The 12,638-nt window shown below is 34.5% G+C and overlaps 2 protein-coding genes across 2 annotated transcripts; one reads left to right on the forward strand and one right to left on the reverse strand.

The window, feature by feature from the left end:
* LOC107624467 (mitotic spindle checkpoint protein MAD2) lies at positions 787-2,921 on the forward strand. The gene is made up of 7 exons (XM_016326956.2): positions 787-1,037; positions 1,132-1,147; positions 1,268-1,398; positions 1,963-2,083; positions 2,189-2,292; positions 2,396-2,517; positions 2,617-2,921. Exons 1-7 carry the CDS (start codon positions 965-967, stop codon positions 2,668-2,670), a joined length of 621 nt encoding a protein of 206 aa, XP_016182442.1. The 5' UTR covers positions 787-964; the 3' UTR covers positions 2,671-2,921.
* On the reverse strand, positions 4,386-5,334 carry LOC107623927 (50S ribosomal protein L12, chloroplastic). Its single transcript, XM_016326330.2, has one exon. The coding sequence runs from the start codon at positions 5,166-5,168 to the stop codon at positions 4,593-4,595; it is 576 nt and encodes a 191-aa protein (XP_016181816.1). The 5' UTR covers positions 5,169-5,334; the 3' UTR covers positions 4,386-4,592.

Genomic DNA, 12,638 nt, shown 5'->3' on the forward strand with positions numbered 1-12,638 from the left:
CCTGAATGCGCCCAGCTCTAAACGACCTCGCCCCCTCTGATCTTATATCACACTGAATCACCTCGCCCCATAGTCCACCTAATGTTTTGAACGTTTCCGACGACCAAACATGTATGGGCATCCCATAACACTCCAACCATACCCTTCTAGATTCACATCGTACAGACTCCTCCCATCTCCCAACGCTCTGAAAAAATTGAAGCAGGCTATTCAAATTAAAAGTAAAAGCGTCATCTGCATTCTTGACAGTATCAAATGTCAGTAATGCCTTGGATGCTTCTATCTCTCTGACTTCTACAATATGAGGCACATTCTTTTGCACTGCCTTTCTGATTAAAGGATAACGAGATTTCTGATTTGTTAATCCTAGTTGATTTTTAATATATAAATCAACAGTTTAACATGTCATGTAAGCTTATTCCATTAATATAGAAAGAAGAAAATATTGATAGAGGGGCTAATCAGTCTCATAAAGTAAAAATCATAGGCCAAAAGAATATTTTTTATGTTGAGAGTCTCATTCTCTTTCGAAATAATTGTCAGGACATTTAAAATTTTTTTTCTAATAAGTAAGTGACAAATTTGATACCAAACTCATAATGACCAAAGAGTTTGCCCAAAGAAAAATATTTCCCAAACTTCTCCTATCGACCGTTATTAACATAAAAAAGCAAAACGCTGTTGTAAAATATCACGGCCCACCAAAGGCCCACGATGATACTCAACAAAAAAAAAAGATAAACTAGCCGTTACGCTGCGCTTCCCATACAAGTTTCTAATCCTTTCAAATCCCTAATTTATTGGCCCCTTTTTCCCTTCCGCTTTTCAAAATCACTTCAAACTGCACACTCATCACTGTTTCTTCAAGCGCCCATTCCTCTTCCTCACCAAAATCAATTCCACACAAATCGTCGATCAGAACTATCGCTCTTCATTTCAAAACAAATTGGACTCAACTTCCGCCATGGCCGCAAGAACGGTTACCAAAGACATAATCACCCTACGTGGTTCTGCAGCAATTGTTAGCGAGTTCTTCGGTATTCATAAGCACCCTCCATTTGTTCCTTTTTCTCCCATTTCTTTTTTTTTTTTTTAACTTTTGTGTTCTTTTTTTTTTTTTTTTTTTATCAGGATATGCTGCTAACAGGTTTGGTCCTCTGTGCCGGCACTAATTTTTATTTCTAGTTTTTGGGATGTGTTCTTTAGAAATAAATGAATAAATTTCGAATTTTATAATTTGAGATTAATGAGTGGGAATATTGTTCAGCATCCTTTACAACCGAGGAGTGTATCCAGAAGAAAGCTTTGTGAAGGTGAAGAAATACGGTCTCCCAATGTTGCTTACTGAAGATGAGGGTGTTAAATCTTTTATAGCCAATTTAACTGCTCAGCTTTCTGGTAATTTGTGACCTAAAAGTAATTGAATCGTTGTGTGGTTGGAACTATGCGTGTTGTTGGATTAATTTTTTTTTTTTATGTTCAAACATATATCATTATAATCATTTTTAAGCCAACTATGCTTGTCATTTAGGAAAAGAATTAATCATGCTATGTGAGGTTTTAAAGGAATGGGGATCTACATGTTCGTTTTTGGTTTGGCTTCGTCCGATATCGGGGTTGATTAAACTTGATTCAATCTTAAGGTAGATGTCATATGATGATGAGAAATTGCTTAAACTTAATTCAATCTTAAGGTCGATGCTCATTTTGATTTGATGTAGTGAACTGGGGTTTGATAAAACTTAATTCAATCTTAAGGTCGATATTCATTTTGATTTGAAGTTTTACTGAAATGAGGTTTGATTAAACTTGATTCAGCCTTAAAGTTGATGGTCATCGTGTAAAATGCTTTCAACAAGTAGTTACCTACTTAATTTTAGAGTGAAGTAGTTTCTGTTGTGATATAATTGTTGCCCCATTGCTGATGATTGAGCTTGTGTCTGAATTATGAATGTTGAAAAGAATGGCTTGAAGCTGGAAAGTTGCAGAGGATTGTCCTTGTTATAATGAGCAAGGCCACCGGTGAAGTCCTTGAAAGGTGGAACTTCAGCATTGAGACCGATAGCGAGGTTGTGGAGAAGGGGTGGGTAATACCGGCATAACAAAATCCTATTCTACCTTTAATTTCCTTTTCTATTTTCCTGCACTTAAACTTCTTCCTAATTGATTTATATTTTTAATCTTTCAGTGTATCAAGGGAAAAGAGTGACAAAGAAATCATGAGAGAGATACAAGCAATTATGAGGCAGATTGCTTCAAGCATCACCTATTTGCCTTGCCTGGATGAACCTTGTAAGAATCACATTCTGCAATTTTGAAGTTCTCTATGAATATCCAATGTTTTTACATTCCTCTTCTACTGACCAATATGGTTGCACTATCTTTTATCTTTCAGGTGTTTTTGATGTGTTAGCATACACTGACAAGGATCTTGCAGTCCCATTCACTTGGATTGAGAGTGATCCAAAACTTATTGCGAATCCACAAATGGTGAAGTTGCATTCCTTTGACACCAAGGTGAATATGACATTCGCAATTCGGTGATTTTACATTTACACATGGCACCCGATCTTGCTTTATTGGCTATTGATAACTTTGTTGGTTTTGTCTATCCAGATTCACAAGGTTGATACACTTGTATCTTACAAGAACGATGAATGGGATGAGTAGAGAACCCCTTTTTGTGCCTTGTTTTTCTTTTTTTTCTCAGATTCTGTGTGGTTGTGAATTTTCTATTCACATTGTTTAGATGTATGTTGGTACTAACGTGGATGTCAACATAATCACTTCTGTATTAAAACTCCCTTCTGTATGTTGTAGCAGAAATAACTGGCACAGTGGCACTAAAGTGGAGTGGGTAGACAAATTTGCATTACTTATTTCAGAATTTGTAGTTTGATTATTATTGCAGTTTTATGAAATAGTGCACTCATAAATAGTAAGCAAAACACTGCAAGACGTTGGATGAGAAAAGACGAGAAAAAGAAAAACTCAATTAGATGGTGAATAACTTATTGGGTTAATTCTAACGGCTAAACGAAGGCATATATTTCAATGTTTTGGGTTAAGACTTTCCCGTGATGCCGCGTGGAAACAAAAAGATCAAAATAACAAAGTTCTTCTGCAGATTTATTAGATGGTGAATTAACTCTAGATCTAGCTCAAGACCCAAAAAATTATAAATTTTAGGAGGCAAAAAACAAAATAAACTTGTAATTTGAAAGACTTTAAATATGTAACTTTAATGGTTTAGATGTGTGAATCTTTTTTATGAGTTAATAGTATGATATATTTCTGAAGTTACATTGGGGTTTCAATTTAGTTTTTAAGTTTTAATTTATTGGTATTCCCAATTTAACATTCGTGACTCACATTAGTTCTTTATTCTATTTTTATCACAAAACTACTAATGGCCTGCTGAGATAGAATGACGGTAATCACACTTGTATCACTAACGGCTTTAAAGGTTTCAAAAAGTTTCAAGCGACACATCAAATAACCATTAAGAAGTCTTTAGTCGTCAGTTTTATGACAAAAACAAGATCAAGGATCAGCTTGAGTCACAAATGTTAAATTTGAGAATCAAATTGAGTAAATTGAACTTTGGGAATCAAATTGAAACTCAAGTATAATTTTATGGACTAATCTGAGTATTAATTCTCTTTTTAACTGATTATATGCGGAGTTTTATAATCTCATGGATATTTTAATGAATAAATAAATCTTTTAATTCCAACTCATGCAAAAACATATTTTTCTTGCGCCGTATCATTCATGCAACAATGGTCATTATGCAAGAGCATGGCTTGGAATTAAAACATCTTTCTTATTTATTAAAAATAAAAAATAAAATTGCCATCTCATATTGATGTTTGAAAATATTAAACATGACTGATTTAGAGTAAAATATTATTTGGATTGTCAAAATTTATCGGAAAAAATCAATATAACATTTACTAAGCATATCTATTACACAACAATTACTTGATCTTTTAAGATGTTTCAAAACATCATTTTAATAAATAGAGAAACCAACTTTGGACGATAGGATACACATATAGCAGAGCTGCAGAGGATAAGATAAACCATATCACTCCACTCACTATCAAATGAAACTGTTGGAGAAAGTCTATGCAGGATATTCAACTCATCCTAAGGGGGTACATTTCATAATAATTCATAGTTTCATACACAACACAAATGCCTTCGACTTGAATCATCTATTAAATTATTATATACTTTAAGAGTTAATATTCACTCCATAGCGTTCCATGAGTAAAATTACTCTCTATAATTAATAAACATAAATCAAATTAGTGCAATCCAAATTCCATAAACGGCTATCAAGTGCAAACCCAAGTAGACATTTCAACAAACACCTCAAATGCAACGTAAACAAAAGTGAATTAAGTAAAGCTCCTCATTTTAAACTCATTACAATTTCAATTCGATTCCAAACCCATAGAGACAAGCAATAAAATCAAATTACACATTTTTTTTTTACTAAGAAACATTATCTATTACACAAAAATTAACAGTTTTCTCTGAAAATTCCACAAAAATAAATCAGAATATAACAGCAACAACAAACCCTAAGCAATGGAAACTTTGGCACCAGCTTCTTCAAGCTGCTTCTTTGCTTCATCAGCTTCATCCTTCGAAACCCCTTCCTTGAACTTCTTCGGCAAACCTTCGATCAATTCCTTCGCTTCCTTCAGCGCAAGGGTTGTCAATCCTCTCACAGCCTTAATAACAGCGATTCTCGCGTTGCTCGGAACCTCTTCGATCACAACGTCGAACTCCGTCTTCTCCTCCACCGCTGCGGGTGCCTCGGCGGCGCCGGCTGCTCCAGGTGCGGCAACGACAGCAGCGGGGGCGAAGGACGCGGCGGAGACGCCGAGCTTGTCCTGGAGGTAGTCGACGAGGACCTTGGCCTCTTCCAGGGTGAGGCCGGAGATCTTGGTGCCAAGCTCCTCGATGTTCTCAGGTACGGCGACGGCGGCTAGGGGGCGGAGGTGAGTGGTGCGGTGGGAGAGCGAGCGGTGGTTGTTGTGGAAACGGAAGTGGACGGAAGGTTTCGTGAGCGCAGGATAAGAGGAGGGTGTAGGATAAGAGGGGGAAGAGGATGAAGGGAAACGAAGGGTGAGAGTTGAAATTGTAGTTGCCATTGTGTTATTGAAATTGAAGGGTTTCTGAAATTGGAAAATTGAGGGTGAAGAGTGTGACGAGTGAAACGAAGTTAGAAGATGAAGAAGAAAAAGAAAGAGGATAGGATAAGAGTCTCTCGGGCCTCTTGGAAGGCTTGAAATTGTAATTGTAATGACTGTGTAATTACTCTTTATGTGTTGGGTATTAGCAACACCAGTTGACTGAATCGAGGATAGAAGTGGTAATTTCATCTTAAAGGTAAAGTATATAGTTTTTGTTTTCCTTTTTGGTATTCAAGTATAGAGTTATTTTGCAGTACGGGATGAGCTGCTAAGCAATAATTAGATTTTGAGCCCACTTCACCAATACAGTTGTTTGTCAACCCGAAAGACGGGAAATTAATTTTTTCTCCCATTACTTTAGCAACTCAGCTTGAATTTTTTTTCAGGAAAAATCAATTTATTCTTAAAATAGCCTTACGCCATTTACAAATAAAAAGAAAAATTATATTTAAATCTAAAAAAATAGACATTTTTTATATTGAACTAAAAATTAAGAATGAATCTAATATTTATTTTAAAAAATCATAACAAATAAAAATAACAATAAATTAAATCTCTATCATTTTTAGATTTATAAAAAAGTTACTATAACATTGTGAGATATATTTTTCATGATGCTACACATTCATGTAACTATGTAACCAAGTTGGCCCAACAAAAAAAAAATCCAATACCATTAAATGAAACGTGAAATACACACGTCCAACACACACAAAATCGCTCTTACCCAACGCTTCTTCTCCCCCACGCTTCTTCTTCTTCTCTCGCGCTTCTTCTTCTTCTTCTTCTTCTTCTTTTCACGCTCGTTTATGTACGGAGCGTCTTCTTCTTCTTCGCGTTCCTCCTTCTCCTCCTTTTTCGCGTTCCTTCTTCTTCACGTGTTTTCTCCTTATCGTCATTCTTTTGTTGTTATTGCTGCTGTATTCTTTTATCTTTTCCTCCTTCTCTCTCTGGTGAAGAAGCAGTAGAAGGTGAAGAAGAAGAGTTTTGAATAGTGCAGAATGAACCGAACACAATACTCATGGTGAACCGAACACAATACAATTGTATAGTATTAAGTGAACGAAATATAATCCATTATATAAAATCAAATTCAAACAGCTTTCTGCAGAATGGACCGAACACAGTACTTATGATGAAACAATTGTATAGTACTGAGTGAACGAAACATAATCCATTATATAAAATTAAATTCAAATAACTCTGCCTACAATTTATATATTATCAATTCAATTCAATTCAATCACCTCCGTCCATTTAGTTCAATTCAAATTAGCAATTGCATTCAATTCAATTCGATTCAAATTGAATAATCCAAACTTTGTCAGTTTGATTCATTTTAGAAGAGTAATCCAAATCGCTCTCCTTTTTACCAAAAAATTATGAACCCATAAACACTGAACTCTAAATCCTAAACCCTAAATACTAAAACCAGAACCCTAAACACTGAACCCTGAACCCATAAACCCTAAATCCCTAAAACCTTAAAACCTAAACCCTAAACCCTACACCCTAAAACCTAAACCCTAAACCCTGAACCCGAACCCTGAACTCTGAACTCTGAACCCTGCACGCTAAACCATAAACCCTAAACCCTGAACATGAACCCTGCACACTGAACTCTGAACCCTGAATGCTAAACCCTTAACCCTAAACCCTAAATCCTAAACCCTAAACCATGAACCCTACCGTAAACCATAAACCCCCTAAAACCTTTAACCCTAAACCCTAAACCCTCAACCATGAACACGGTGAACCAAAATTAATACACGGGGCGAACCGAAAGTTTGAAACACACTGAACCCTGAACCCATAAACCCTAAATCCTAAAATCCTAAACCCTGAAACCCTATCGTCATTCTTTTGTTGTTGTTGCTGCTGTATTTTTTTGTCTTTTCCTCCTTCTCTCTCTGGTGAAGAAGCAGTAGAAGGTGAAGAAGAAGAGTTTTGAATAGTGCAGAATGAACCAAACACAGTATTCATGGTGAACCGAACACAGTACTCAAGGCAAATCGAACATAGTACTCATGGTGAACCGAACACAATACAATTGTATAGTATTGAATGAACAAAACATAATCCATTATATAAAATCAAATTCAAGCAGCTTTCTGCAGAATGAACCGAACACAATACTCATGGTGAACTGAATACAGTACTCATGGTGAAACAATTGTATAGTACTGAGTAGACGAAACATAATCCATTATATAAAATCAAATTCAAATAACTCTGCCTACAATTTACATATTATCAATTCAATTCAATACACCTCCATCCATTTAATTCAATTCAAATTAGCAATTGCATTCCATTCAATTCGATTCAAAATTGAATAATCCAAATTTTGTCAGTTTGATTCGTTTCAGAAGAGTAATCCAAATCGCTCTCCTGATTTGAAGTTGAGTCATTTATTGTTTCGATTCAGAAGTGCAGATCAAAGAAGAAAACAAAGAAAAATAGGAAGAAGATAAATGTAACCAAATCGAAATAAAAAACGCGAAGATGAACGCGACTAGAGGAGAATGACGAAGGCAATGCAGATCAATAAGAAAGAACGCGAGCAGAGAAGAAGAAGAAGAAGAAGGAGGAGGAGGTTTACGTTACAGCAGAAGGTTTATATTGAGCAAAACTTTAGGTTGCAGCATGTTATATGTAGCACGTGTATGACAAACAAATGAAGGGTGGGGGACGCACATGTGGAAGAAATTACTTGATTAACAACCATGTAAAAAATACATGAATGCAGAACTTTTCATCTATTTTTTTATCCAAATAAATTTGAGCTCTTTTCTTAATTAAAATATTTATATGAACAAAAGACAATCCTAATCAATATATCTTTCTTCTAATTTGATAGATATATATCACTGTACTCGAACCACCTATAAAAGTGAAAAATAAGACATTACAAAAAAAAAATACACCATAATACAAAAATTTATTGAAGATAAAAATTCAGAAAATAAAAACCAAACTAAAAACACACAAAGTAAAGGTACAAGTGATGATGAGAGAACAGAGGAAGGAGAAGAAAAAAAGATGTGAAATGTAATTTAAATTTTCATTAAAGAATGTGTATCTCATACTTTATTATTATTATTATTATTATTATTAGAAAAAAATTCTTAAAATATTATCATTCTCTTCTAAAGAAATTGATAATTACGATTTCTTATTACAAATAGTAACATACGATTTCTTGACAACTTTTTTAGTATTTTGTTGTATTTGAAATCATACGATTTTTGGACATTTTTTTTAGTGTTTTTGTCCAATTCGAAATCGTTACTTAGGATTTCTTCTGAGACTAATTACTCTCATATATATTAACATAATATACTAAACAAGTAAACATAATAATATTAACGTAAATCAGTAAATCACCCATACTGATCCAATATAAAAAAAAATTAGCCACAACATTGATCTATTTGTTTAGCCTATACGTTGCATGAAGACTTAGTCAATAGGGTATTATTAGTCATAAGACTTAAGATAGAAAAAAAAATGTCGTACATTATTAAAATCACCTTGTTAAAAAAACAAAGGTTATAAATTCTACCACAATTACAGTTTTCAGAGATATCCATAATTAAGATAAAGGTTATTTGTAAAGGCATTAGGTTTAATTTAGAATTTAGATACATTTGTCATCACAAATGAAGCCACCTAGCTTAACTAAACTTGTCACAAGAAATATTCATTGATTTGAAAGAAAGGAAAAGATGAACATCCTTCAAGAGTTATATATATAGGAAGTAAAGATACATTTGAAGAGAGTTTGCTCATTGAAAATTGTCTCTAATCCAAGGTGCCCCAAATTGCAAAAGCAACATGGATAATGGAGATTCATGGGCTGATCAATGGGATACACACCAAGACCCTCCTCCATCATCAGAGAAAGACAAGAAGAAAGGCAAAGATGGGTCTAGTAATAATAATAGTATGGCCAAATTTGGTAAGGCTATGATAAGCTTCAAATGGGCGAAACAACTCCGCAAAAAATCTCAGAAAAATAATGAACAATGAATATGTATAGAGTACTCATCATTCTCTCTTTAATTTAGAAGCTCTCGCCTTCTAAAATTTTTATTGTGTGATTTGCTGTTAGGTAATTTGACATTATTGTTCATTTGTAAACAACACTTGGTTGAATGAAATCATCAAATGTAAGTTACATTTTTTTTTTTAAAGATCATGGCAATTACCTTCTTTTTTTTTTTTGTTGCAATCATAATCGTTATTATTTGTTATAATTATGTATGTTGTAACCAACTTAGGTTGGTCAAGTAGTCAACTCACTCGTTCGTTTAAACAAGTGTCACGAGTTCAAATCCTACTTTATGCATGTAGTAATTCATTAGCCGTCAAATCATGCAAACTATGTTTATAGGATACGAAAATCTCTTGGTTCAAATTCAATTGGTTATTTAATTGAGTGACTTTTCTATTTTTCAGATAATAAACACATTATTAATTAGATTTAATTTAAATTTTATTAACTAAAATCTCTCTAACTTTCTCTCAAAAAATAAAGTAGTATTTTTATTTTATCTTTTATTTTCTTTCACTCATCGTACTAATCGTCAACCCGTCATCGTCACCATCAGTGCATTCACTTTCTCAAATTAGTCACTTTGACTTACCGTCTTTACATAAATTATAAGTAAAAAGGCGACAATATATTCCTTCATTATTAAGTAACGTGACTCAACTTCTTTTATTATTGTTATTCTTTGGAGCAATGTGCGTGACTACTTGTTTTTGTCTTTTTTCTTTTTCTTTATTATTTAAGAAACATAGAAACATGGTTCTGAAAATGGAATCAGACTGGCTAGTCTGACCGGTCTAACCGTGAACCTATAGCAATTACGATCCAATTAACCTCTTGAAATTGCTGCTCAAAAAATTGGTGGAGAATTGTTAAATCGGCCGTGAACTGGCCAGTTGAACCAGACCAAAAATTGGCCGATTTGAAAGAAATGTCGTCCTTCTTGCTAAATTTGGCTTATTGAACCATGCCTCTCACTCTCACTCTCATTCCTCTCAGTCTTGAGCAGAAGTGCAAAATTCTGAATCACAATCACTCCCCCTTCTCCAACCATAGCCTCTTTTTGAGCCACGGTCGCTGCCCGTTCATCAAGCCATTGCCATCGTCCTTCCGTCAAGCCACTGCTGCCGTCCGTCCATCCTCTTCAACCCCTGCTCTCTTCTTTCACAAGCTCGGCCCATCTCTCGTCTTCATCTTCTTGGTGTCGCCGTCATCTGGTCGATGTCGTCCGTCAATCAACGGTCTGCCAGTGTCATCTTCGAAGGTCAGTGGCTCAATGCTCGCTTGTTCTCCACTTGTTCAGTTGTTCTTCATTTTTTTTGTTTTTTATGCTCTATTTCTGTGATTAGCTCTAGTTTTGTGTATTGTGATTTTATTGATTAGTGAATATCTTGTGATTAGCTTTGGTTCTTTACTGAATATTGGTTTTTTACTAAGTTTAATTTGTGTGTTGTGTTTTACTATTTTGTTTTGTAATTTAATTGACTTAGATTGTTATGGCTGATCTAAAGTATGAAGGAAACTATGGTACTGTGGGGTTGTGATTTTCAGTTGTAGACTTAGCTATTTTTCTAATAGAAGTTAAGTTGATATAGAAGGGAACTTCATTTTGAACATGTGATGTGGGTTCACTACTATATTTTATCAAAGACTTTATTGATACTAGATAAAATTTGCTAGATGAATTTTTTGTTTATAAATCACTTTAAATTATTATTGATTAGCTCTGGTTACTGTTGTGCTCATTTTTCTCTGCTCACTGTTAATATTATGAATTTCACTACATTGTACATTTTGTACTCATTGTTTTTAATTCAACGGAGGAATAGATGAATTTAATTAACTCAATTAACTAGATGACTAGATTATTGGTTTGGCTAATTCAAATATTCAATAAATTTTTTTGTGATTATCTTAATGAGTTCAATAGTGATATAATGACTAATGAATGATAAATTGTTAATGATTGATGAGATCAAATATTATATTAGATTCTAGTTGATGTAATACATTAAATTTGAAAGACATTTTAAAGTGATATTTTAAAGCTCATATTAAACTATAATTATGTTTTAGTGTGTTTATTTATAATTTATTTATTATTTAATTATAAAACAATTTTTCTGCCCAAGTTTAGAATAAAAAAAAATCAGCACCATAGCACCATCAATAACTCAGAATCAGAAAAAGCAGCAACCAACAACTCAGAAATCAGGATCAATAAAATTAACAAAACTTAACAATGCAGTGAAACACCATAGCACCATCAATAACTCAGAATAAGAAAAATCAGTAACCAGCAAACAGGGGAGAGGCGAGGCTCAGTGATATTTTTCAACAACACAAAAATTTACCTCCAAATATGATTTACAGCAACAAAAAAAAATTAGCTCAGTTATAATTTCAGCAACAAATTCACTTTCATCAAAAATTAAAGGTATAGTGATGATTTACAGTAATAAAATTGAAAAAAAAAAGAATATGGCTGAAGGAAGCTCACCTCCAGGGACCAACTGACGGTGAAGGAAGCTGACCAACTGATGACAGTGACAGATCTGACGGTGACGGGAGTCACAACGGCGCGAAACGGAGGCATAAACGACAGCGATAGTGGCTGGAATGAACGACGACGGCGATGGACCTTCAGCGGCGGTGACGGCACATGCAGTTGCAGCTCGCAATGACGATGGCGACGCGGACCTCCACAACGACCACGAAATGGGACGCGACGGTAGCTCCCTCCTCCTTGTGCTTGCCCTCTCTTTCTCCTCGACGGCCACGCTGGGACGACAGTAGGCGTTCGGCGGCGGTGAGACGAAGACGCGTGGCTTCACAGACGGTAAGGCGCAACGTCGGCGCGGGACAACTCCTTATCCTCTTCTCTACTTCCTTCCATCGCAGCTCACACTCTCTTCCCCTTTCTCTCTTCCCTTTCTTTCTTTCATATTTCCGTGTGTGTGCGGCTGTGGGGAGAAGAGATGTGAGGGTTAGGGTTAGGGTTAGGTAAAATTAGGGTTTTGATTTGGGAATTAAGGTTTTGTAGAGTATTAATTAAAAACCAAATTAAAATTATAAACAAATATTATAAATTATAAATAACTTACTATTTAATTTTCAAAAATTCGAAGTCTTACATCTAAGGTCCCCTTCTTCTTTCCCTCACTTTTCCGCTTCTCTATCATCTATCACTCTTGTCCTCTTTTTTTTTCTTTTCTTTTTTTCACTTCTCAATATGTGTGGGTGAGTTAGGAGTTATTAAGACTCTCACAAAAATTTGTGTTAAGAAATTTAAGAATTAGGATTAAGATTAGAATTAAAAAATAGATAAAAGTAGTGTAAAAATTTAAATATTTAAAATGTTTAATTATTTTGAA

This window comes from Arachis ipaensis, chromosome B10 (assembly GCF_000816755.2).
Source record: "Arachis ipaensis cultivar K30076 chromosome B10, Araip1.1, whole genome shotgun sequence".
Taxonomy (NCBI): Eukaryota; Viridiplantae; Streptophyta; class Magnoliopsida; order Fabales; family Fabaceae; genus Arachis; species Arachis ipaensis.

Bases quoted from the DNA above. Each gene is read 5' to 3' on its own strand.
- LOC107623927 (XM_016326330.2), bottom strand. From the start codon at position 5,168: ATGGCAACTACAATTTCAACTCTCACCCTTCGTTTCCCTTCATCCTCT.
- LOC107624467 (XM_016326956.2), top strand. From the start codon at position 965: ATGGCCGCAAGAACGGTTACCAAAGACATAATCACCCTACGTGGTTCT. The intron at 1,399-1,962 runs GTAATTTGTGAC...AATGTTGAAAAG, and splicing joins TTTAACTGCTCAGCTTTCTG to AATGGCTTGAAGCTGGAAAG. The intron at 2,084-2,188 runs GTGGGTAATACC...TTAATCTTTCAG, and splicing joins AGCGAGGTTGTGGAGAAGGG to TGTATCAAGGGAAAAGAGTG.